The following is a 26,464-nucleotide window of genomic DNA, read 5'->3' as shown; positions in this document are numbered from 1 at the left end:
ATTACAAAAACAAAAACACAAAAAAACCCCAAGAGTTTCTCAAGTAATCGTTATTGCTTGTTTACATCACACCAGAACAGTTTGCACCTAGCAGCTTGTATGAAGCATTTTTCACTCCAGACAACACAGAAAGCACACTTCTGTTATTTTTTTTGAGTTATTGTATGGCTGTGTTGAAGTTGTTTGTTTTTTTTTCCTTTTTTTTGTGGTGTTCTATGCTAAAGGCAGAGAAGCAAGCGATAATCTGTACACTGTATACACAGCACACCCCCTTCCAACCCTTCCCTACCTCCCACCCCCGCCCCTGTCTGCAATCGTACCAGAACATCAGAACGTGAAGGCTCCCACTCCACTTCCCAAAAACAAAAACAAAACAAAAAAAACCCTGCTCTGCTTCAGGAGGCAGTTGTGACCAGACGGGGGAACCAAACCCTAAGGAATAAAATAAATAGGAAAGAAAATGTTTTACTTATTGGTATGTACAATCTCTGTAATTCATTTTTAAACCATATACGATTTTGACATCTTTTTCTGAAACTACAGGACCAAAGTATAATCCATTATTCAGGTTAATAGAAGAATCTTCTCAGAAAGAATACAACCATTACTGTTAAAATTATAAAAAAGTGCCTCTTTTCACACTTTTAGAAATATTTTTTCTTGTTGCTACTAGGATAAAGAATCATCTACAATAATTAAAATGAATCTATACAGAAAAATAAAACTTAATTTAATACACTATATAAACCTCTTGACTAAATTAGTCTAATCATACAAATCACCATTCCACTCAAACCATTCTTCTGCAGTGTTTTTCAAGATCAGTTTTTTCAACCATATCTTCATTCTACATCTTAATTTCTCACAACAAGAAAAAAAAAAAAAAACTGTCGCACAACTAAAATAATAATAAAATAAAGAACAGCAAAAAGGCAAAACCGGCTAAGTGTTTCAGCTCCATCCATAAATTTGAACATAACTTGGAGTCTTTGCTGCCATTTTGGAAACTATGTGGAAATGTCACAAATGTGTGAGAAAGGTAGGGCATTAAAGGAAAATCAGTGTACGTCATTTTTGAGATGAGATTGTAAATGGCCGCTGTCCACTGAGAGGAATACATTCATCAGAACGAGGGATCCCACCCACTGCTGCCCCCTTGGGTCAGTGTCCCCCACCAGGAGGCCTACAGTAAGTCACACTACGGTGAATGCAGCTGGACAGGCAGACAGACTGGCTCATCACAAGGCTCTCCTCCAGGAGGGTTAGGCATGTTGGACACAGATCCACAATCCTCCCCCAGCCCGCTCCTCGCTCCCGTGTCTGCTCCGGGCCGGGCTCCTCCGAGGCCGCCGAAGAGGCCCAGCTGGGACAGACGGCGAACTCGGGCTGGGGGGACGGGGTCAGGGCACGGCCTGGCTGGTTCAAGGGGCAGTCGGATGGTTACATGTTTGTACAATTTTTAAAGGGCCAACGTGCTCCTTGCACCAGCTGATCACTGAGGTTCAGGTTAAGAACTCCATGAGGGTCAACAGTATTTCTGCAGAGAAACAACACATATTAGGTCACAACTTTTAAAGCCTTTCCTGAATACACTGTCCAACAGCACACGGGATTAGTTAACTTGAACTTGCAGAATTTAAACTTGTCTGGAGTTTACCAGCTACATGTGCAAAAGACATAAAACAATTAGAAACCATCTTGGAATGAACCATCAAGACTAAAACATGTCAGTAAATCACAAAAGCCTGCGCTAATGGCCAAACGGTAAATAATTGAAATTATCTAAGTGCCAATATATTTCTATAATCCTGGAAGGAGGATAAATCAAGTGACAGATATACTGGTATGTTACAACAGTCTGAAGTACAGACAATCAAACAGCACCACCTTGGTTAAATATTCATGGGCCTTTATTGGGCTTAAAAGCATCATGGACATCAACAGTGCTCTCCACATACCGAGCCAACAATACCAGGGAGACAAACGAAGAAGGATTAACTGGGTTGACATTAAATAATCAACAGAAATGGAATGCTGACAAAGTGAAATTACTTCTATGTTTACGTCTGCTTGAAAGTAAAAGTCTGACTTGGTAAATCAAACCTTGTTAAGTGTGTGTGTAGGTGTAGGTGTGACAGATCTGGGCCATAAGAAGTCAAGTTTTTCATGTCAAGCGAAGAAGCAGATTAGTCCTGAGTTCAGACGGCCTTTGCACCTCATACAGTAACATCTATATAGTCTAAAGGGTCTGGCTCTAAAGTGCCCGCTGCTAATTACATCATTGTCCTCTAAGTTCAAGTGAAGCATCAGAGCTCCAGCTGGAAGAGTTACGTAAACTCCTGAGTAAATTATTCACTAGCACGGCTGTTCAATAAGTGTGCCCAAACACTTAGGGTCTTACGATAAGACAACACATAGATAAGCAGGCTGGAGTGGCGAGTAAGAAAGACAAACCTTTTAGTTTTTCTTGGTCCCCCGATAACTGTGTAAAGTTGTTAACCTCTAAGGCTTCAACTCTTAAAGTATCTGACTTCTATCCCTACAAGGACCTAATGTAAAGAACACCCTGAGGTGAACACCCTGTGAAACGGTTGAAAACGCCAATTGGTTTGTTTTTTCCAAAACCATATTCATTTTTACCCCATTTTGAGATTCAGTGGTGTGGCATTTACCTGCTCCTGCCCCATAGAGGGCAAACCGGGTGACGGCCCTGAGGCCATGGACGTGACACTCATCTGTCCGGCCATCTGGCCCATGCTGCTCATGCTGCTGGTTGCCATGTTGGTGGCCATGGAGACACTGTTGAGGTTCATGCCATTGCCGTTGTACATGTTGCTGTTGTTCTGCTGGGTGAACTGTGGTGATGCCTGCTGCTGTGAAAACATACTGGGGAAAGTATAAAAAAAAAAAAAAACAGGTCAGGACATGTGAGCTCAAACGTTCTCCTAAGGGAGCTCTCAGTTCTTTGCATTATCTTAATGCAAATATACATGTAATTCATAGCAGTTTTGACTATTGCAGTAAGCAGAAATAAATTCCTAATAACTAAATAAACTTTTCAAATCATGTGTGCTGTGACTGCTTTAACCTTTTGGGGGCGTAAACAGGAAGTATGTGGTTGCCATGGAATCAGTGAGTAAGAATATTTTTGTTTACATTTTGGAAATTTTCCCAATGTTTACATTCTGTACTGTTAAAAGTAAGCAAAATTAGCAAGTTCCTGTTAGCACTGCACCCACAGCAAGACAACAGTCACTGAGTTATTCTGATACGGAGGGAAAATGAATTGATTCGATGATTATTGATATCCCTGGAACGTCACAGAATCTAAAGGTCTAAATCAGGCACTAAAGGTTCATTGTCTTATTTGGGAGTAAGTTCCATCCTTCTTTACCTGTTGCCTCCCATGCTGCCCTGTGGCCAGCCGTTCATGTCAGGGGAGCCCTGGAAAGCAGCGTTTCCTTGACCCTGCTGCATCATTGGGGACTGTGTGTGGGCCATGCGCGGAGAAAGCAGGGGGCTCTGTGGCGTGCCAGGACCTCCAAAGCCTCCGTCTGCCTGTTGGCTCATACCTGTGGTGGACGCAGCAAGACGGGTCAGACTGGACCTGCAGAGACTCATCTATAAACCAATACACTGGGTGGAATACATTATAGCATTCCACGTAATTAACACAATCATGCCACATAAAGACGGACATTTTGGCAGAGAATGAGCATCTGAGCAAGCATGGTGATTGGTGAGACTGAACAATGTCCGTTCCAGTCTGCATTCAGGATTATCGACAGACAGTTCGCACTCCCTACATGCATTGAAGCAATGATCAGGCAAGGAATAAGGAAGAAAGGGAATAAGGAGAGGGCTTCGGAGAAAAGGGAAAGAGAGAAGTGATATCTAGTGGAAGTTATCCCTCTGTGAGAACCAACGGGCCAGAATCAGATTAAGGAGTGAAGGATAAATCAAATATGCCATTATACAAATCAGTATTATACAAGATAATCAGATTATGGCCAGATTACACGCCACACTATCAGACTGACAGGTGCAGCCTTGATTATTGCTCTGCCTGCTCCTGGGTTAAGCTTTGATGGTTGAGCTCTTGGTGCCCCCTGGTGGAGCAAGAGTGTATAGCCAGGACACCATTTTGGACAAAGCACAGAACAATGAGAGTATGTGTCACACTTGCTGACAACAACTCATGTTATAAATTTGGAGAGTAAAATACGCAGTATGATTTGGATCATTCAATGGCAGCTGACTGATGCTGATAAATCAGTGCATTCCTTTACAAATCAGACGACTGGTGCTACTAAAAAGCATGTGATGCTGTGCAACTAGGGTCACACCAACACACAGACACAATGGCGCACACACACGCACACACAGGTCGTAGGGTGAAGTGTGTGGTAGGCTGGGGTGTGGGAGCAGTACCTGAGTTGGGAAACTGAAAGGCACTGTGCTGCATTTGGGGGCTGAGTACGGCCCCGTACTGTCCGCCCATCATGTTTGTGTTTCCCATCATCATCTGGGAGGAGGAGGAGGAGGTGGAGGAAGAGGAGGAGGTGCCATGCAGGTGGAGCTGGGGGTTGGGGGGGAGAGAGGGCAGGCTGGGGGAGAGAGGGGAGGAGAAGGGGCTGGTAGGGGGAGGTGGCGAGGCCAGGCCTGTACTGGTACCGTAGCTGGGCGGGTAGGGGAACTGCTGGGGGTTGGCCTGGGGGATCCGGGGGTTACTCATGCCTCCGGCAGCCATGTTGGGAGGCAGGTTGAGGCCCTGGGCTCTCATGGCCATGCTCCGTTGTTGCTGGACCTGCTGGGCCTGCTGCTGCTGCTGCTTCTGTCTCAGGTGATTACTCAGCATCTCCCGCTGACGCTGTGCCAACATTTGAGCATTGATGGTCCCCTGGAAGTGGGCGGAGAATGGTGTGTGAGAACAGTGGAACACAAAATAGAAAGTGTGTCATAGATCTACCGTTAGTATGTCTACAACATAAACACTGAAATTAAAGCCTTAAATGGACTGCAAACCATCAGCTAAACACCATCTACAGTAAGTACAACATGCCTGTTCAGACATTATGGGAGGGCAGTGGTGACCTACCTGGTTTGGAGCACTGGCTCTAAGAGGTAGGTTTACATTTGACACACTGCTCATCTGAGTCATCATTGGTTGACGATTCTGGTGGGACAAGAAACAGAAGACGAGGTTAAAATCCTTCATTCATAAGGCATAGTGCTCAGTACCAATTAGTTAAAGAATACAAACAAAAAACTATCAACACAAATAAAAATATATAATAATAATATAACTATAATAATAATAATAACTATCAAAACCCCATAAAAATGATTACATTGACTGATCTCTAGGTCACCTTTTCTGTGGCAAAATATCAGTGCGACATAGTGAGTACTAGTCCAGTAAGTGCTGTGAAAGACCAGCAGGTGGCAGGTAGACCTACATATCCCAACTATTCCTTGTGTGCAAAGAAGATCTGCCAAAATGTCAACCTCAAGGGTAATTACACAACCCCCATCTGCTTGTTCAATCACACAGCTACTGATCAAACAGTGTGGTAACATCAGACAGGCTACAGAATCAATGGGCAGTATGACGTCCAGCAGTGTCAGGACAGTCTACAGGCATGTGTACCTGCTGTGACTGTAGCCGGTGCTGGAGCTGCAGTCGTAGTGTGTTGGGCTGGTTGGGGACGACCCCGGCCGGCCTGAGTCCGGGCCGGGCCTGCATCCTCATCATGGGGTAACCCGGCCGTGGACCCATCTGGCCGGACATGGGGTGGAAGCCTGGCTCCTGCATGGGGGCACCAGGGTAGCCCCTCTGGGCCATGTGGGATTGTGGGGGACCAAATTGCTGCGTGTACATGGGGGGCTTTTGGTCTAACATTATGGAAGGGTCCTGGGGGAACTGGTCCGGCTCCAGTGTTTGGCTCTGAAACAGGCAGTCACATAAAGAGATATAAAATAGGAATAAAAAGTCACTAATAATCAATTAAAAAGGAAGAAAGTGACGATGTTGTTGAGGAGGGATAGATCTCACCTGTTCTACCAGGGCGGGGATCCCTAGAGCGCGATCAATCTCCTCTAACCCATCAAAATCTTTTAGTGCAGTGTACAGCTGGGACATCAGGGCCCCTTCGTCTACTGCACTGCCGTCACCAGAGCCGAGTCCCGTATTACACAGCAATTCATCCTGGGGTGCTGAGTGCACCGGCCTGAGCAAAGACCAGACAGAGAAGGAACTCAACATATTTTCCCGAAGAGGTAACTGTGTCCAGTATAAACTCTTCTCACTTCCACCAAAACACCAATATAAAGAAGCGTGGTATGAAGAGACATCTTTGTTTTTGCATTGTTAACAACATGTAATGGTCATTTGCAAATATGCAGCCTACCTGGTCTGGTTTACAAAAGCTGTCTGGTCGATGGGCATCATGCTGTCTGGCCAGGGAGCTGTCTGGTTGGGTGGAGCCTGTTGTTGGGAAAAATGGTGGCCAGCCATAGCAATGTCCATATCAGATTGGGCTGAATAAGGGAAAAAACAAAACAGATTAAGACAGGAGACTGCCTGTAGACTGTTATCTACAGTTAATTCTGCAATTCTGTTATCACGAGGAAAACAATGTAGGAACCTAGATGATGGTCAACATTCTCTTAAATCCAGAACGACCAGCACACAGTGCTGGGTCAGATACTGCTTTAATTTCTTGAGTGCTGTACTATGGCTAGCCACTGGGTGGCAACCTTTAACACTCAGTCACAATAATATAATACGGGTGAGTTGAGGTCTTTTCATCTGTCCTCACCAGTCCCCCTGCACCATGAGCTTTAAAAGGACTGTTGCTGGTAATTCAGGAAAGGTGACTCTATAAAATGCAAGTGCTTTCATCAATTTTCTGTATTAAACTGTTTTAGCGGGGGCTTTATTTTTCACGGGTCAATGTGAAATCAACTATAATATGTCATACTGTCATCAAATTTCTGCATTTAAAACCGTGTGTAACCTCTGTTTTTATGGTACACTGAGCCCTCACCATTGCCCATCATCGGGGACTGGAGCATCTGTCGGGGTCCTGGCTGGCTGTTGGGCCTCATGGGAGCACTGTTTGGCCCCATCCTGCCCTGCATGGCACCTTGCTGCCCTGGGCCAGGCGCTCCCAGAGGAGGGGCAGAGGCTGAGCCCACCCAGCCCTCCTGCTGCTGCATGCCTGGCCGTGGACCACCAGGAGCCATCAGTCCTAGAGGGAGACAAGGACAGACCTCAGTGGATGCCCTCTGTCCCCATGATGCAATGCTGTGATATGAGGGGAAACGCCATCTATGAAGCTGTGGGATGCTTGAGGCCTGCTAATAAGTGGGAGTGACAGCGAGAGAAACTTTGTGCCAGTGTGGGTGACTAAATATTTCCTGTCGCAGGAAGTGAGTCACTGTGCCCTGACATGATATGTCACAGACTGAGAGTGACACACAGATAGAGGGAAAAAAAAGGTCTCTCCTCAGAATTTAGACGGCAGTAACATGTTTTTACCAAATTATGCAAAAGAGTGTAACTGTGCTTGATCAGCTGGTTTTGCCATTGTGAGAAGTAGAAATAACACATTAGAAAATGCTGACATAATGAGTTAAAAGAAGATTTACATTTAATATAAACAACTTATCTTGATGTGTGAGATAACTCATAGGTAACATGCCATATACCAAGCTTTCATTAAGATAACTGTACGCTTTCTAACCTTGGTGTTAAGACAATGCCATGGACATTTTGGGCCGGAAGTCCATTAATCTAATCTAATAATAAGTCCAGGACAGTCTGTGTGGCAACACCTAGAGCATGCCATCATTGTTGGAACAGACACTAGTTCAGTGGTTCGTGTTTTGTAACCAAACAACAATAGCAGCAGCACACATTCAGACAACAACATCATAGACTGTGACGACAGAAGCTTGACCGTTACACATACCTGTGCCGACCATACCGGCCTGGTTAGCCATCATGCTGTGACTTCCCACCATGCCTTGTTGCTGTTGCTGCTGCATAAGAGTGTATGGGCTGGTGGCCCTTATGGGGTACTGTAATGACGGGTGCTGGGGCGACACATTCATGTCCAGAGACACACTCCTCACAGGCAGACCCCTGCCTGGCTGGCCTGGTCGGACACCACCAAAGTCTGAAGACAAGAATTAAGTTTTAGCCAAATGTCAATAAATAAATCAAAAAATCGGTTTCATGATAGGAGTATTTTCTGAGTGGTGAAAAGTTTTCACATCATGTCCTGGTGTGGCACTCACTTGTTGGGCCCATGCCAGTCCCGATGCCCCTGTGTTGCTGCTGTGCTGCCATGGCAGGATTGGTCTCGGACATCTGCAGGATGTCATTGATGATGTTCTGTTTGTCCATGGGACTGGGCAATGAAACAGGCCGCGGCTCACAAAAGAGCTGCGGCTGGGCGTTCTGCAGGTCGTTCAGGATGTCATCCAGCTCTGACGCCTGGAGAGAGCAGAGAGAGAAAATGAGAAACGGATGAACCACTTAAGTGTCCGTTTAGAAGCAAATTACTGCTTCACCTGCAGACACACAAGCACAAATATACATGTGACAGGAAAACACGTTTAGAGAGATCAAACTTGGTCTGTGAACACTACAACACTTACATGAGGAGTCTTTATCTGAGAGATGTGAACAGCAGGCTTGGCCTTGTTTATAATACAGCAGTAACCCCAGGATAAAATGGACCACTTTCCATCAAATCTAGGCCACACTTCACTTTGACTTAGCTTATCAGACACATACTACTCTTAGCTTACCCGCTGGTGTTTCACGAAGCACAACTGTGTCTACTGCACTCCACGAGTCTACAATTTTTAAGTGGATATTTGAGAATTTCATATCAATTTGAACATTATTGTTCTCCCCACTGACTGACAAACACTAACACAATAAAAGATGTGACCAGTGATGCTGTTCTCGGCTGAGTAACATGGGAGAGCAGCTTGAGGCAGCAGGAGTTTGGCTGGTGCCAAAGTTTGAATTACTCTGTCAAACAGCTGGACTGAGCCTGCCCAATACAGTCGAGGGCTGCATTCACACACAGCTGGACTTGTGACTATCTGGCCAATTTTTGTCTAGTTTTTCACACAACTATCTTAAAAAAAGACAAGAACACCTGAAAATGCAGTCCAATGCAACACAATGTCACCAAAAGTGGAATGTTATCAACTTTACAAGAAGCAACGATAATTGCAGCATTATTGTATCGAATTGAATATTACTGACAGATAAAAAAAAATGTAGGTCACTGTCAAACAACAGAAATATCAGCATAGTTGACCGTAGCTCTTCCTAGAGAGGCCTGAGGGAGTTTAGGTAAATAAGTTGCACTGGCTGTAACTGGCCACGAGAGTGCAGCACACTTGGAATCACTGACAGCTCCTGATCGTGATATACTGTACAGCAGGAAAACAGCACAGCAGCCACTATTTCAGTTGTGCTTCAATGCTCTGGACAATGGTATGTGTCCGCTGGGCATGTAAACGCTACTATGGGTTACATGACTGCAAAAAAAAGGCCCGATACAGTGGTCATCTTAAGTGGCCTAAAGGACTAAAGCCTGCATGAGTTTTATTGTAAGGCCTTAGGCTCCTCCATCTTAGAGGATTTGTTATTAAAACATCTCAATATACAAAGCAGCAGACAGATAGCCACACAGCGCCGATCATTCTAAGCAGCAGACAAGCATACAGGATATGTGGGAGGGCTAGAGAGAGTAGCAGAGAGAGGGGTTGGGGGCGGCGGTGGTGGGAGAGAGAAAAGCCCTAATGAGGTCAGGAATGACGTAATGCTCCTGTACGCTCTCAGTTTGCTCTTTTCCTCCTCCTCTCCAATTCTCTCTCCTCCCACTTTCTATTCTCTCATCTTCTCTGGTTGCTTTTACCTTTAATGGGTCCTATTTCTATCAATCCCTGTTATTCTCTCCTTTCAATGCATGTTGCCGCATGTAATGCACGCCATGCCCTTCTTTTCTGCATGTGAGGCTGGTATACTGTACTTGCTTAGGATTGCTGCAAGGATTTGTGAGGCCAAATGACCATTATCAAATATTTAGTCTCAAGCCATGTACCATTTGCAGATCATTAAGTTCTTGATATCAGAACAGTAGTCACAATGGAAAAGAAGCCAAGTACACATACTGTACATTATAAGATGCCATTTTTTACGGGTACACATGCATATTTAAAAATCATGTATGTATTTTGCTTCAGGCATTGTCTCTTTGTTTATCCCCACACCCAACAGACAAATAAGAGTTGCTACCTAGTTGACAAAATGAGTGAAAACTAAAACTCTAGGTGTACTGTAGGTGAATCCCTTTATTTGAGGTTACTTAGTAAATTAAAAAAAACATACAGATACAATTATCTATTATTATTAATATGCAGGGCAGCACCTTCATGTACTTTGTCAAGATGTTGTAAGATTTCAAGCATGTTTACAACAAAGGGAACTCACTCCTCCATACAGTTGCGTGCTTAGGAAGAGCAGAGGCAGACTTTTTCTCAGCAGGGTGGTGATGAGACTCCGCCAAATGTGTATTCTTATAATTTGACTAGAATCTATATGGGAGCTTAAGCAGATTGCATCTGTTAATGAGTGAGATGTAATCACCATTATGTGATACACCTCCCAATTTCACATGCAGCTTGTACGCTAATGTCAGCGTGGATTTAAGGCCATAGGAACCGATGTGCCTCAGTGACATAACCCATGCCATTTCTTAGGAAAGGGAACTGAGAAACAGGGGAGGTAAAGCAGAACTGCCACTTTCAAGTAAGGCAAAAGGAAAATTTTTGACATTTTTGACATCATGCTGGCCTTTCATCAGCTAAAAATAAAATAATCAAATTAATACGACTTGGGGAAAATCTGTTGACTGTCTGAAAGAGCTGAAAAAGCAGTTTTTAGTCTCAGGGTTTTTTAAATCATCAGGGTGGCTGCAACATTAAGTGCAATCCTTACATGCAACAATATTTAAAAGTAAGTGCCATGTTGGGAGCGTTAGCAGTGAGTACTTCCTGTCCCCTCTTTGTTGCTGCTATTTATTATGATATCTCATTATAAGCTTTGAAATCATTTGCAATAACTGATTTCTTCTCTGTGTGATATCTTAGGGCTATAACTAGAAAATGTGCCGTCAAAAAGGGAAGTTCAACACAGCAAATCAACTTAAGCTGCAAACTATTAGGTTAATAAGGTTTAATGTTTTAATGCAGAGTGGTAATAACAATTTCACTAAATCTGCTTTTTAAAGGCTCACATATTCAATAGTATAACATGCTCTCATTCCTCTTGACTGCAGCGCCTATTCTTCAAGTAATGGTGGAGGAGGAATTATTTTAATGTAACCATTGAAACACTCCCTTGTGTTTGAGTGGATTACTGGCTCACAAGCTTTCGAAAACTCTTGACATACTCTGCACAAAAGGACCTGTGAGATGTCTGGTACAGTAAGTATACTTGCCTGTGAGTGAGCACTAATGGAAAGTACATTTTTTGACATGCTGTATGACATTATATCATCTTTTATATAAAAATCAAAGAGGGGAACTGCAGTATTCAGGTCATACAAATTACTGAAGGACCCATTAGAACACAAGATCAGACTGTATTGGATGACAAAATGTCACTCATTTATTTTCTTTACCCACTTAATCATATTCAAGGTCAGTGAGGCATTAAGTGGCTGTGGCTATTGTGACCTTCATCTATCGCACTTTCAATAAAAGAAATCCTCAATATTAAGGGGAGCTTCAGTGACTTCACATGCAAAATCAGTGAGAGAGTTTGATGGATGTAATAATCTGTTTTTCATGATGCCGTGTAGAATAAAGTGAAACTGAAACATGAACTACGCCGATTGAAAATAGTGATTCTACTGTAGCACAAACAGGTTTACTCAGCTTCGGTAGACAGTGTGATTACATGACAATGGTCGCAATAACCACAGACAACACAGAAAAATAAACAGATAATCCTGCCTCCCATAGGGCCATGGTACTAGATGACCATACCTATACTTTATTCACTCATAAGCTAAGCCACTACTACTGAGCTCTGCTCTGATTTCTCATTTAGCTCTGCTCCAGCCATCAATAATTCAGTCCTCAAACAATCATGATGAGGAAAGAGGTGGAGGGAGGGAGGGAGGGAGGGGGAGGAGGGAGGGAGAGGCAGAGAAAACAGTGGGTGAGGTTAGTAGATGGAAGGATGAGTGGACTCTTTAACTAGTACAGTCAGCTTTCACACATGGCCAAGCAGCGATTCACCAGTAAGGAACTCTAATCCACTCATACACATGTTACGGCTCTAATGAAGTCATGGCTTAGTTCGTGCTTAATAAATGCACTCGTTCTGGGCCACAGTCGGTGAAATCTGTGAAACTGGAATGAGCCATCACAGCCACTGTTCAAAGCTACGGGGGCTTTAATCACCATTTAACTATGAAACCCAGACTTCACCAGTTTAATTTTTTACTGTTGACACAAGGCAGAAATTAACCAATTAATTGTGCAATTTCATGTTGTGACTGTGATACACTGGAGATTTGGAAAAAATAAAATCTTCAGTATTAAGACAAACCTCCATTTCTCTCAATTCCTATTTCCCCTCTATTGTTTCTCATACGTTGGTTGTTCTACAAACACACCACTCCCTCTCCCCTCTATCTCCATGGTAGCAGAGAGAACATGCAGGAGCATATGGCTCATCATTTTCACTCTGCCTGCCGAGGCTGGGCTCTCCTGGGGGTATCTACACCTCTCTCATCTCTCCTTCTTTGTTCAGTTCAACAGCAGCTCTTATTATCCACCCAATCACCTTTTTCTCTTCTTCATATGTACCCAAGTGGCCATGCACATACTGTGCATACACAACTAGCACACCTAGCTAGATGACGTTTCGCACCACTGCCCCTCTGTCTGCATGGGAAAACCACAGTCTCTATAGAGATGTGCCACAAAGACGGTAGGAAACAATAAGAAAGCAATGCATAGAACATGTGTTTCTACAAAAACTGACTTTGAAATGGTGTCAATGTCACCTAGACTATTGACTGATCTAAAAAGGGATGTAATATGAAATAAAGAAACAGCATGCATGCAACAGCACTCATGTAATTTTTCTAATTCTATGTAATTCTGTGATTTATCAGTGATGTGTGTGATTGAACTACATTTACTAGACTCTTGCCCTTAACCTCTGTTTAGTAGAGCACATCATACACAGGTTTCTTGAATCTCACCAAAAATTTGTTTTCTTTCCTGCATTAGAGAATAAGCAAGCTGAAACCTCTGCTGCACAGGAAATTTTTTTACCAGCAACACGGTCCCTGCTCACTTCCTTTTACTCTTTTCTCCTCTCCTCTCTTTCAGCGCCAGGCCTGACCTGAGCTCTGTGCCAAACCTGAGGATTCTGGCCAAACACAACCAGGATCAAATGGCTGGAGAACCACAGGGGCTTCTTCCAAATGTCACAGTTGTTTGAAGCTGGCGGACAGCTTCCCTAAGCTTGTGCTGCCAACACATAGGCAGTGAAAGCACCAGATGTGTTCATATACTTGAATTACAAAAAACATGCATGACGTCTAAAGTATAGATGACATGACTGTTAATCTGAATGTGACTATATATATTTATATGGCACAAATGGTGTCTGACCTCTACACTGCCAGACCGTTTGTGTGTTTAGCTGTAGCATCCTGTGTAGACATGGGACTTGGAGGAGCCAACATCTGCTACCTAACCCAGATTAATGCACAGACAGAGAGGAGACAAGTGGAGCAGTGCAGGGCAAAAAAGTTTGGGTTTTTGCAATGGGCTACAGAGAAAGAGGTTACAAAATCAGTTTTAGGGCAGCTCTAGTTTTTTTCCCTTCATTTCAGAGATGGAAATGATGCAGTAAACGAGCTAACTTTTTAAATAGGAACCTAAACCTATTGGCTCTCTTCTAATGTACACACATGAAGGAGTGCAGCTTTTGTAAAAACTGACCTGTTCAGCGCGGTCGTATCCTGTGTCTTGTTTCTCTGTCTTAACAAGGGGGTGTTTGCCCCCTTCGACCTTCACCTCCCCAGGCTCCAGCTTAGGGACTTTGTCCTTCAGTACAGTGTCATCCTTATCCAGTAGGTAGCGCAGCAGGGCATTGTCTTTCTTCTTGGGGCTCAAGGGCTCCTGCTTCGGAGCAATATCTGCCCCAGCAGCTGCACTGCCAGCACCCTGGGTTTGGTCTTGGCCCATCTCTTTGCCCGTAGCCTCTGCAGTGAGTTTGGCCAGGTCTACAGGAGATGTACTATTCTGAAGTAGCTGATGGAGGATCTTATGTTTTTCTTTAAGGGATGTGGCATGAGTGCTCCCTCCAGTGTGGCCAACCCGGACCCCTGTCCCAGCCTGGTCCTTGGCCTCTCCTCCTGCACTTGGGGACAGGGGAGACTCCAGAGGCTCCGGCTTGGTAGTGAGCAGTTGCAGTAGCTTGGTATGGCCCTTGTTGTCATGAAGACGGTTATGAGCATCGTGGCCATCAGGGGGCCCTTCCCTCTCCTCCTTGGGCTCAACTAGACTGCCCTCCGTCTGGCCATGGGTGTGCCCCTGACCCACCTCTGTGGGAGGTCCAAATGAGTCTCCTGTACAACCACTTGCACCACTGCCTCCTCCAAGTTTTGACATCAGATGAGTGTTTACCCCTGTCCCTGGTGTGACCCCAACTGGGGAGCCTATCTTCCGGTCTGGAGACCCCAGTGTGTGCGCATGAGGGGGCCCATGCCCGTGTCCTACACCGTGGCACTCACTAAGGGCCTGCAAAGCTGACAGAGAACTGCTAGTGTAGCTGTTAGCATGAGTGCTAGTCGTGCTACTACTACCTGCACCTCCAGGCCCGCCACCACACATCCCCACAGGGGAGGGCGAGTGCAGGCCACCTGCTACACGAGGGCTGCCCGCACCCCCAGGACTGCCTCGGTGCCTGGGTGACAGCATAGAGTTCTGTTGTGGTGGATGGGGCCCACCGGCTGGGCTGGGGCTCGCACGAGAGGGGCTGTTCATCCTCCAGTTGGGGCCCTGCTGTGGTGGTTGCATGCCGCCAGTGTGGTTGTGTGGTGGGGGACAGCCAAAACGGTAGCCCTGCATATGGCCCCCCATGGCTGCTGGCTCTCTTGGGCCAGCAGGGCCTGGAGGGGAAAAAGGCGTGCTGTTGCTGCTGATGGTAGTGTCTTGGCCCTGAGGCCCCGAACCTGGCAAACTGCCTGGGGTTGGAGGAGTCATGGAGGGAGTAGAGGAGTTCATTGGTTTGGGAGCCATTCCTGTGGCCTGACTGCCAGGTCCCATGTCCTGGCCCATTCCACATACTGTCTGCTCCCTAGCGGTTAAGCAAACACAAAGATAATACAGGTGATTAGATAATCAAATTTCATTACCAAGAATTTTCTATAGTGTCTGCTGCTGATTATTTCAAATATCATTTTGCTGTTCTTTGAGCACCACAAACAAAATTTTGGTGGTTTAAAATATTGGCATATACCTCGAGGGGGAAGGTAGGAAAACATGTTTTATTCTTCTTTTGAATGAACCAACCTTTATGTCTGATAGTACTGTGACCCTATCCCCAGAGACCCAGACCACTAGCAAGCATTAATATGCATATCAACGCGTCCACACAGACTAAACGAAGCCAACGGGTCTTGCTGCAGGGCATTAACAGGCTAAAACAAGTTCATGCAGCAGATTTGTCTCTCTCCTCCTGACACAGGTGCAGGTAGTGAGACATACCTCTGAAGAATGTGCAGGGACATGTACAGCTGGGGTTCGTTGGTGGCCGGTGAGCGCACCAGCTTACTCTTGGTGTGGGCAGACACGATGGTTCCATCAGAGAGGGAGAAACGGTAGATGGGGCTGAATGCCTGGCCGTGGCGGAGCACTAAGGACACATATGCACTTATATCAGTAAATGCATAACACAAAACATTTTTTACTTGGATGATTAATTGGACACAAATAACAGACAAGTCACTCTGGGGTGCCTATTATGTAAAAGGAATTAACTATCAAGCTAAGAATGCAACATGACACTCTTTACAGTAAGTGGTATTACCTTCCTGTTGATGTCTCTTGGCAAAAGACATCTCTCCATCATTCTGTAGGTGGAACCTCTGGATGCAGCGCCTCACCAGATCCTCCCAGCCCGGCTTCATGGACGCCCGCAGGAGACTGGTATCCAGGGACGTTATCTTACCTTAACACAGAGGACCGGATTAGGGAGGCCTTAGTCACACATGGAAGTAAGAGCTTCTATACACATGCACACGCCAGCTGAGCTGATGGGGATTTAATGTCTCTCCCAAACATAAATATGTTAAGCAGCTTGTTGACGAGAAGATGCTTTTCACTTGGTCACTCTGCAGAAAAATAGCTCTGTTTTTTGATATTGGTTGAAGATAAACAATAGATTTACTCTATTTAAATTCACAACTTGTCAAAAGCTCTAGCTAGAAATTTCTTCTGTGCCAGTAAAGCACTGAAATCATCTGCGATTAGATGATAAACATATGTACAAATACTGTCCATACAAATTGTAAGATTGCCACTTAGACACTCAATATGACTGGCAGAAGTACTCATTTTAAAAGTCAGCAGGGAATCTTAGACTCAACTATCTTTGGAGCTCAACAAATACACTCATGCTATCTGTGTGTGTAAACACACGCATACTCTCTTGTAGCGGTTGTTCCTCACCAGGTTGCAATTTAAATGGAGCAGTGCATTTAAAAGCACTGACAAGCAGACTGCTGCTTGAATGACAGCCAGGAACTGACTAAAGACCTGTCACTCAAACACTCATAACGGTACAGTACAACACTACATCCAACAGGTGGTAATAGGCAAAAAAAACATCATACTCTCAATTCTGAATAAGAAAAGTATGGCATCTATTTGATCAAGAATTGTGCAGCCCTAACAAACAAACGAACAAATGTAGGCAAGCATGCAAGTGCACTAACAGAAGTCTGGGTGGGGACCTATGGTAAATTACTACATGATAATGAGCCAGCAATTAACTATGACAGTGTGTTTGCGGGATGTGTCTGTGTGTGTGTGCCACACACAAATGGTACAAGCACATCAAAGACCAGGTGATACACAGACGACTGTCTGCATCTATGCAGCAGTGTTCAAACAGATACCTTACCTCCCAGAGTGCAGACAGAGGCAGGCAGCAGGTTCAATCAGTGTATTCAAACTTAAGGGCCTTTACCAAGGACGTAATAATCTTAATACCTTAACTGTAATGTGAGGTGATTTATGGGCTGGCAACATGGGATGAGGTGGTACGAGGAGAGGCACTACATTATTTTGCAACACAGGGGAAAGCTGTATGTGTGAAAATGCATAACTAGATTGGTAGATCTGAAATGGCCACTTTGATCGACATGACCTATTGCTGGTCACCTTTCTTCAGTGGGCTGGGAAAATTTGATTTTATCTCTTGGACAAAGAAATCAAGTTTGCTTTGAGTGTTCTGCTATATTAGTTTGTAGGTTCCTGGCTGTGTGACTGGTTTATGTACCTTGCAGGTCCTGGCGCGTGGTGAAGCTCTCATGCGTGGGAAGCATAGGTCTTTCCTTCATGGGAACCCTACGAGCCACACAGATCAGGCACGACTGAAAGTCTAAAAAGAGAGAGGGAGACAGAACAGAGGGAATGTGTGGAGGAGAAAGAGATGAGGTAGAGGATGTAAGAGGACAGGGTAGAGACAGAGGAGGTGAAGGGGGATGGGAGAGGAGATGACAAGGGGAGGATGGGGGCGTGAATGATAGAGACAGAGGGAGGGAAAGAAAATGAAATGCATGTTATTCCCAGGCAGCATAATTAATACAGTTATTAATGAGCATGGGGATCAGGGATCCGCTCCTTTCATGAGGAGGAGCAGCTATAGCTGGCATGGGAAATGATGAAGTGTGACCTTTGAAGGTAGGTGTGTGTGTGTGTGTGAGTGCATGCGTGCGCGTGTGTCTCCGGCTGGTCTCACCTACAGTGCCATCTCACACCAATGACACCTCCCCTGGCCCAACATTAAAGATTGCCATCGCTCAATCATGACAGTTGTCTCTAACAAACACACACACACACACACACACACACACCACTGCCAAGTCCAAGACTGGGGTGACCCCAAAAAGTCTGCCATCTAACTTTCCTGTGCCAGTAATACCCACAATCCCACACATGTTTCTGGCAAGGAAATGCATGCCAGGGCTCTCTCTCTCTCTCTCTCACACACACACACACACACACACACACACACACACACACACACACACACACACACACACACATTCCTCATTTTGACTTGTAAACAGAGCCTCCTGGGTGGTCCGGCCCTTAGATCTGTGAATATCTCTAAATTCTCTTGCTTTCTCTCACTCTCTTTCTCCTTCCTTCCTTCCTTCCTTCTTTCCTCTATGGCTGGACAAATTCCTGCAATTGTAACTACTGATCCTGCCTTAACACACTCTCCCGCACACACACACACACACACACAATCACACACCTCTGGCCTGGCTCCTAGTTAGTCTTTTTGCCAAAGTATGGTTGGCAAGCAGCTGGTGCATAAAGGAAGCCAGACAGAGGAAAAGACAGGTTGAGACTAGACTTGGAGTGAAACATTTGTATTTTCACTTACTGTTTCAATTAACCACCGAGTTATAGCCTGGCAGTGGGAAATTATGGTCGCTCATTAAAGCCACCGAGCAAATAGGATTAAGGTAGTTAAGATGTAGAATACTGCAATTGTTTCGAGAGTGTTGCGAATCAATGCTTTACAAAGTGCTGAACATTTTTGGATGAAGGACAGTCGCTTGTGATGGAAAATTACTCAAACTACAGGATCTCAAGTTCTTGTTTGGAGCCATGAAAACCACTGGAAAAGCCCAGTGACCTCTCAGTGACTGAACACTGTAAGGAGAGCAGAGACAACATACAATTTAAATTACTTCCCAAGAAAGGCGAGCAGATGTTTATACTAGTGGCTCCTCAAACGCGGCCTCTCTCTTTCTCTACCCACAGATGCTCCAAAATGTGTTCAAAGCGTTGACATGCTGTTGTTTTGAGAATTATATGAAGATTATCGAGCGCCCAGTTTACTGATGCAATACGTACGATTAAAAAAAGCGACATCCTTTCCTTGGAGTCATAGTTCAGGTTTGTGAGGGATCTACATGAATTACAGACAGGCTTTAATGACAGCTGCCCGGCCTCTCTTCTCCCCTGCGCCACTTAACTTTTCACGGATGTAAGTCGAGTGGCGCTGCTCTTCCTCAGTTGCTCAATTCTCCTTTTTAATACAATGCCAGTTAAGACTACATGTGGGTAAATGTAAAGGATTTATTCATAATAAATCTAAAATGTAAATGGCTGTCACTTGGATTAATATTGAAAACCATTTTCCATTCTGCAGCAGCCATGTTCAGATGTTTTAGACCTCGGGATGCCTCTTGTCTCTCTTTTGCTAGAACATGAGCTACAAACTCTGCTTGCAGACATCTTCTGGGAACATCTGCTTACACCATCAACCATTTAGGTGATTCTGTAAACTTTCATCTGTCCATTGAACACAGCAGCACTCTGTCTGATGCTGCGTAGGGTTGTTTTTTTGCCTTCTGATCTTATTGTCGATATCAGTCTGCCAGACTACTTTGAGTTTTTCCCATTTCCTAGATGCCTTTTTATTGTATTCTCCAGTGTCCAAAGATAATTACAGGTTAATTTCCCGCTTAAGCAATTTCTTTATTCCTCAGTGATAATAATACTTTTGTCTGTCGTGAACTGACTTTGCGTGCCACGATGACTGCCGAGTGGTTTTGATCTACCAATGACTTGCAAATTAAGATGTCATGAAATAATGCTGTAGGCTCAAAGATCCTAACTAGATTCTAAAATTCCAAACATCTGTCACCTCACTTCTAACAAGGTACTTCCAATTGCTAATTGCAATAAGGGATCAAAAGTGTGACATATCACAGGAATGGAGGATTTCAGAGTGTTTCAATAGATCCCAGAACAAATCTTGTACAAGGTTGTATTGCAGGGAGACTACTTTAGTGTCAAATAATCCTCGACTTTCTACAAGCTCTCTTTTCCCACACTATTTCCCTTTCTCCCTCCGTACCGTCTCCTTCCTCCTTGATGGACTTGGGCTCCGAAACGGCGAAACACTGCATGGTCTCGTATTTCTGCTGCTGAGGCTCATGCTCGTGCGGTTCGTCCTGGCTCTCGCTGTGGGGGTTGACCAGCATTCGGCAGTTGAATGTGTGACTGTTCCTCCTCGGTCCCTCGCTGGACCACGGGACGCCGTTCACTGCGGGGGAGGAAGAAGGAGCGAGGGAGATTTACAATGTGGCTTCTTTGGGAACTGATTTGATGAATTTTGCTGTAGCCAAAACTGAACAACAAGACAGGGAGATCGGGAGCTGCGACGAGTGAGCCAAGAGAGGCTACCACGCCACAAGTGAAAGACATAATGGGAGCAAGACAGAGAGAATGAAGGCGGAAAAAGTGTAAAAGGGAGAGAGCAGTTGCTGGGTAGAGATCAGTCATAATGAGCAGTTGGAACCCTGAGCCCTGTGCCATCCATCCACAGCCATGCATCACAGCCAGGCCTCCATATGCATGTCCTCTGAAACACCATTGCCAATCTTTCTTCTTCTCTCCAACACTTACACAGGCGCGAGCAAATATGCATGTACACACATGTGCAAAGAAAAAGACATGTACAGATACAGACACAGACACACACACAGACACACACACACACACACAGTTAACTCTAACAAACTCCCATCACACTCCATCTGGTTTGTGATCTCATTCGGTGCATTGATAATCTCCCAGTATCTGGGACACAGCCCACTGATCGTTTCCAGGGTACTCCGCTCAGTGCTGCTCCACCACCCAGATGGCTGGGCACTCAGACCTCAATCCTCAGCACCAGGAGAGAAGAGGAGAAGGGAGAAGGGACTCAGAAACGGCTCCTGATGGGGTGCACTGACATACATTGCAATCACCTCTTACGCAGAGGAGATTGAGAGGTATGATGTGGAGGTGGGTATGAGAGAAGTCAAAGGAAATGAAAGAAGATGGAAAAGCTGGATGAAAGAAAGAAAAAGACCAATGTCTGTTTTATAAAAATAAATGGTCTGTTTTCCGATGAGCAATGCTAGGATAAAGACAATGCTTTTCAGGGAGGCTGGGAAATGGGAAAGCGAGAACATGAAAATGGGAACTTGGTGAGAATAACACACAAAGTGAAGAGAAAGGGAAGGAAGGGCATGAGATGCGAATATAGGAAGGGAGCGATGCTGCTGACAGGGGAGAGACGCCGAAAAAGGAAGTTAATTAGCTGAAAAGGGAGGGAGGAAGAAGAGAAGAGCGAGAGCAAATGTCTGGGCTGAGCATCAGCAGAAGAGAAAATGAAGACCCTATAGGTTTTATACACAGTTGCCAACTTTGTAGATAAAGCTTACATAACACTTTGTATTAGCCAGCTTTCACACATCCTCTCCGTAGCAGTTTAACTGCAAATGTTTTAGCGTTTTAATTCAAGTGACATCACTATCAAAACAGACACCCTCCACATACCTGTCTGTGCAGCGAGAAGAAGAGAGGTGAGGGTGTTAAGAGACAAACGAAGCACACAATGTAACAGAGAGATGAGGCCAGGGTGTAAATGAGAAAATGAAAAAGTTACAAGCAAATATAAGAGTGATGCAACACAGAGGACATATATGCAGAGCTAGGGAAACAGAGTGGGACATGGCGCACAAGTGACACAGTGAGACAGAAACTGACAGGTAGAAAAAGCCACAGAGCGCAGCAAATGCTGGCAGGAAAAGTGAGCTCGAGGCTAACCGAGGGATTTGGGCAGCAGGTTCTTGATGAACTCAGCATGATCCCCGACATGCAGCACGCTGTAAACACTGGTGTTCATCAGCTCCTCCTGGTTGTAGCGCAGGTACTGCGTGACATTCTCAGACACAAATACGATGTTACCCTCCATGTTCACCACAAAGAAGAAGCCGTCCAGGGCCTGGAGGGGCGAGAGAGAGAAACATTAGAGACGTTAAGAACAGGCAAGTTTCTTTATTGAATTTTCTTTTTACACTGACAGAACAATTCTCTGACAGTGAAGTGGAAGGAAAAGCAGGAGTAAAAATATGTTCAACCATCTGTGTTTCCCATGAAAACCGGCTGATAACAGTGCAGCTGAGTAGGTTATCACAAGCTTAGTTCTACCCTGATACACTATTCTCTATTCAAAGATTATTAGAATAATTTTACTTATTGCTTTTATTTTAAAGCTAAATTTGGCCTATTTAAAGGAATTCCAGGACTTTGCAAATAACCAAAATTCAAGTTATGGCTGCAGAGAGGGGTTTAAATTCTGCAGATTTCAATTACATGTCTATCTTTGGTTGCTTGAGGTCCAAAGAAGCAAATTTTAAAAATGGAGGACCAAACTATTTAAAGAACTGTTTTATTAAGTCCCTGGTTCGTTTGTTGTTAGCTTATTAGCTTTAGTGATGTGCCACTTGTGCTTGAGTTAGGGTTACTGTGTATCAGCTAGCATCCGCATACAGTGCTGAAATTTTGGCACATATCTTATCCAGTTGTGTGATATGCAGTACATCTACACTGCGTCTGAAAACAGGTGATTAGTACACTGAGTGCTGGGTCCATCCATCACTCCTGCAGATGCTCAACATCAGTGTGTCTGATAGAAAGCAGGATAAAAGCATGCGTCTGCTGAGATCGGAGGTTGTAAAGGAGGGGGAGCACTTAATTAAAAGAACACAGCCCCAGGTCAGCCATTACACACAAGATGGTGTCAATTAGGCCATCAAATCACCCAGAGGCCTTCAGAGGGAAATTTTGGTAGTTGTAAAGCTGCAAAATCCAGTGTCAAGATAAGAGACTCCTGTCAAGGTGTCTACTTGTCACCTCTGCTTCATTAATCATTAACTACACATCACACACAGCTTACATTACAACAAATCACACGCTAAGGTGCCATCTATGTATCTTTACATCTTTTCATGACGTGATGCATATTAACTGTTGCATTTTTGATAGTACCATCCGTCCTCTACTACAGCACCCTGTGTCTTCCTACAATCACCCGCCTGTCTTGGTATCCACACTGCATAGCACACCTGCAATCAGCCAGCCGGATACATTTTGAGGCTGTAGCAAAATCATACATCCCAGTTAACACATGATCACAGTTTTCCCTTGCCTACATTAACATGGCACAAGCTGAAAATAGACTTAAGGAGAACTCATCTATCACTGCATGAAGTGGAGCCGTTCCAAAATGCAACATTGTTGTGTAAGTCCACCCTGTGTGAAGAAAGGCCATGTACTGGACAAGTAGGGCAAACAGAAACAGAGCAAACACTCTTTAGTGCCAACTCTTGCCTTCTTCCAGACACTCTTGCATAATGCTGTTAGCCAATACCTTAGTTTACTATGTCCTGATTAAATATACACTGTAAAGGTGAATAAAGCTGATACAAATGAATATACTCTAAATAAATATGCTCTGAGCCACCATACGCTCTATGTTTATGTTCCATTTTGCACACAGCCTATTATCTTGATATATGACTCTATATTGCTTAACCTCCCCACAGCAATGTACGGTAGGTAGTGAATTGTTACAGTGTGGGGAATATGGTCTGGTCAACTCCCATCTCCTCTCTGGGAGTTACTGTTATTTATGACATGATACTGGTGCTTTGCCAACTTTGTCTGTCTTGACATAAATTGTTGCTAAACATGCTGCACTTTCAGCACGACAGCACATTTCTGTTTTGCTAAAACAATTCAAACAGATCTCTTGTAACCTAAATACATTTTTTCAGATGGAAATGTGCCTGCAGCACCAAGTATCAAAAACTGTCAAGTACCTAAACCTGCGCTCTTGTTTTTTAGTGATGTATCTTAAATTTAAATGATCATTTTGACAATTTTAGTTCTCATATAGTTACTTGTGATTAGACAGTGTTTAAATTTAAGAACAAAAGAAGCCATTCTTTTGTTAAATGTTCTGTAAAGGAAATAAGTATTGTTTTTGTATTGGCACTGAATGATCTTGTGAGGTATGACAACATCATCAGAATCATTCAGACACAACAGCAACCACACGCAGCAGTCTACTAGGAATGCAAACTATATGCCACAACAGTCATGCAACAGAATGAGATATGCTCCCAGGAGGTTAAAACAACAGCACACTAATGTTTTTTCACGGCCTCCTCCGTCCTGCGCATGCATGAGAGTGGGCAGCAGAGAGCCTCGGAGGAGGGTCATGGGGCACGTGGGTGCGTTTCCTGCCGACAGCCCTTCTCCTCAGAGCATCCAGTAATGAGCCCGCGCTGGCGGACGGGGACATGGCTAGAGCAGGGCGGGTGTGAATGGCCGATCGCTGTGTTTTGGGGCTGCTGACAGATGGGAAAGCATGCAGGCTGCACTGGGCTATATTTAGCTGTGAGTTAGTATGTCGATTCAGTGACGCTGGACCAGGAGAGCTATAAATATTCCATGACAGGACAGATCTAGAGGCAAATGAAGAGAAGATGGGGAGGGAGAGAGAAAAGAGAACTGAACAAGTAGGAGAGAGAAAGGGAGGGAGGAAGCGAGCGAAAGGACAGGCTCAATGGACTGATTCATTCGCCAGGCTGTTGCTTTCTTTCCCATTATACGTAAGCACTTCAGTGGCCCTCCACAGGACAACGAGGCCATTGCTCCTCTCTGTGATTTACAGCCAATCCAGGGCAGATACAAGATGCTGGCAGCTTTTATTCCACACAGCAACGCTAAACAGAAAACCACTGCCCATTTGTGATTGTTCTCCATGGATAGCTCTTCATTATATAGCAATCATGATTTGAAGAGAAGAATATATCCTAGGTGAGTGTTACTATGAGTGAGCATTGTGGGGTACTTCAGCTTGAGTGTTCTCTGTGTGCTATTGCGATATGACACTATGAATAAGCAAGAGAAGGCCCTCTACCCACCTCCAGCATCATTGGTCCCAAGGCATCTTTGTCAATCACACTTTGGCCTGTTGATGAGACATCAGCCTTCTGTACCTCCTCCTCATTTGCTGCTGCAGCTTTTTCTGTTAATAGGAGAGGAAAGTCGATGACAAACGTTTAGAGGCAAAACAGATTCAAAAGGAACATGGATCTTGATACACAAATGCCTTGTTGTAATTATAATAACATTAGGTGTTCCGTTATCATGGGGAACAAATCTGCATCACAAAAGATGACACCAAAACAGAAACCAAAGAGGAAAAAAATGGAGACAACAATCTTGCTTTCCCCCTGAAATTGACCCACATACTTGAAAAAGGCCACTTGTTGACAAGATTTTTAACAAGTATCTTTCCGGCTTCAAAGCAAACACATTTTGTCCCTTTGTCAAAAACATGCTGCCGTGGCTCAAACCCAAGCACTGAGCAGCGAGCAGAGTGAAAGGTTGTTGCAAATGAGTGTGTCAGAGCTGGTGGTCACGCTGGTGGCAGCCACAGGATGGATTGCATTGTCATGTGCAACAAAACAAAAAAAAGAAGCCCATTATGGAAACACTGACAGCTCATGCTCCTAATAAAGCAGCAAGTTGTTAGTGTGTGGTCAAGAGGCAAAGGCTGCCCTTAGAAATGTTTACCCCATAAATCCCTCGCTTATTTCAACTCATTAAAATCCTGTGATCGCAAAGGTCAGAAGACACAACTATTTTGGAATAGGAGTTTTATTATGCATTCAGAAGGTTACAAAACTAAATTAAAAAGATAAACTAGATGATTAAAAAATGGCTTTTTGATTTAGGTAAATAAACACAACATGACTTCCAGTGATAGATTAAGCAATGAGTTTTTTTAAAAAATATTCCTCGACAGTAAATTTCTCAAAACACTGTGGTCAAGTCTTAAAAATGGTACAATGTTTTGTCACAGTGATTTGGGGCCAGAAATTTCAGCTGGTCATAAACTATGAGAAATCCTCATTTTGCTTCTACAGAACCACATTTTACTTTGAAAGGCCACTCAGCATGATACTCTTTGGCTGGCAGTGCCCTCCCTTTTCATAAGGACTGCCTTTCTCAAATAACTTAGCAGGCAGCGTCTCCTGTTTGAGCTCATACTCCCATTGGATTTCCAAGTATGGATATAAGAGTACGGCTTGGTGCACATACAGGTACTAATTATTCTATGATCAAGTCTATAATGTTACAAAAATGGACCTTATCAAAACACTATTACAATAAATCGACGCTGATGTTTCAAAATGATAAACAAAGCAGCACCTTTGAATCCACTGCCTAATTAACTGCCACAAACCTTTTA

The 26,464-nt window shown here is 44.3% G+C and overlaps 1 protein-coding gene across 4 annotated transcripts in view; it reads right to left on the bottom strand.

Moving 5' to 3' along the window:
* Positions 1–314: 314 nt before the first annotated feature.
* Positions 315–26,464, bottom strand: part of ncoa2 (nuclear receptor coactivator 2) — a 52,731-nt gene continuing 26,581 nt past the window's right edge. For 3 of the 4 annotated variants that reach the window (XM_070852898.1, XM_070852896.1, XM_070852897.1), the window contains exons 5-22: positions 25,131–25,234; positions 21,964–22,141; positions 20,225–20,413; positions 17,624–17,725; positions 16,151–16,291; positions 15,829–15,976; positions 14,059–15,418; positions 8,305–8,503; positions 7,977–8,183; positions 7,050–7,253; positions 6,411–6,540; positions 6,056–6,230; positions 5,651–5,947; positions 5,099–5,176; positions 4,432–4,900; positions 3,395–3,572; positions 2,673–2,886; positions 315–1,537 (exon numbers count right to left, since the gene is read on the bottom strand). In XM_070852898.1, the coding sequence (XP_070708999.1) occupies positions 1,526–1,537; positions 2,673–2,886; positions 3,395–3,572; positions 4,432–4,900; positions 5,099–5,176; positions 5,651–5,947; positions 6,056–6,230; positions 6,411–6,540; positions 7,050–7,253; positions 7,977–8,183; positions 8,305–8,503; positions 14,059–15,418; positions 15,829–15,976; positions 16,151–16,291; positions 17,624–17,725; positions 20,225–20,413; positions 21,964–22,141; positions 25,131–25,234 (4,385 nt within the window). In that variant the 3' untranslated portion in view covers positions 315–1,525. The remainder of the gene's footprint in view (positions 1,538–2,672; positions 2,887–3,394; positions 3,573–4,431; positions 4,901–5,098; positions 5,177–5,650; positions 5,948–6,055; positions 6,231–6,410; positions 6,541–7,049; positions 7,254–7,976; positions 8,184–8,304; positions 8,504–14,058; positions 15,419–15,828; positions 15,977–16,150; positions 16,292–17,623; positions 17,726–20,224; positions 20,414–21,963; positions 22,142–25,130; positions 25,235–26,464) is intronic. The other variant, XM_070852899.1, reaches the window with a different exon arrangement.

This window comes from Pempheris klunzingeri, chromosome 21 (genome assembly GCF_042242105.1).
Source record: "Pempheris klunzingeri isolate RE-2024b chromosome 21, fPemKlu1.hap1, whole genome shotgun sequence".
Classification (NCBI taxonomy): domain Eukaryota; kingdom Metazoa; phylum Chordata; class Actinopteri; order Acropomatiformes; family Pempheridae; genus Pempheris; species Pempheris klunzingeri.
This window is presented reverse-complemented; position numbering and strand designations above follow the sequence as displayed.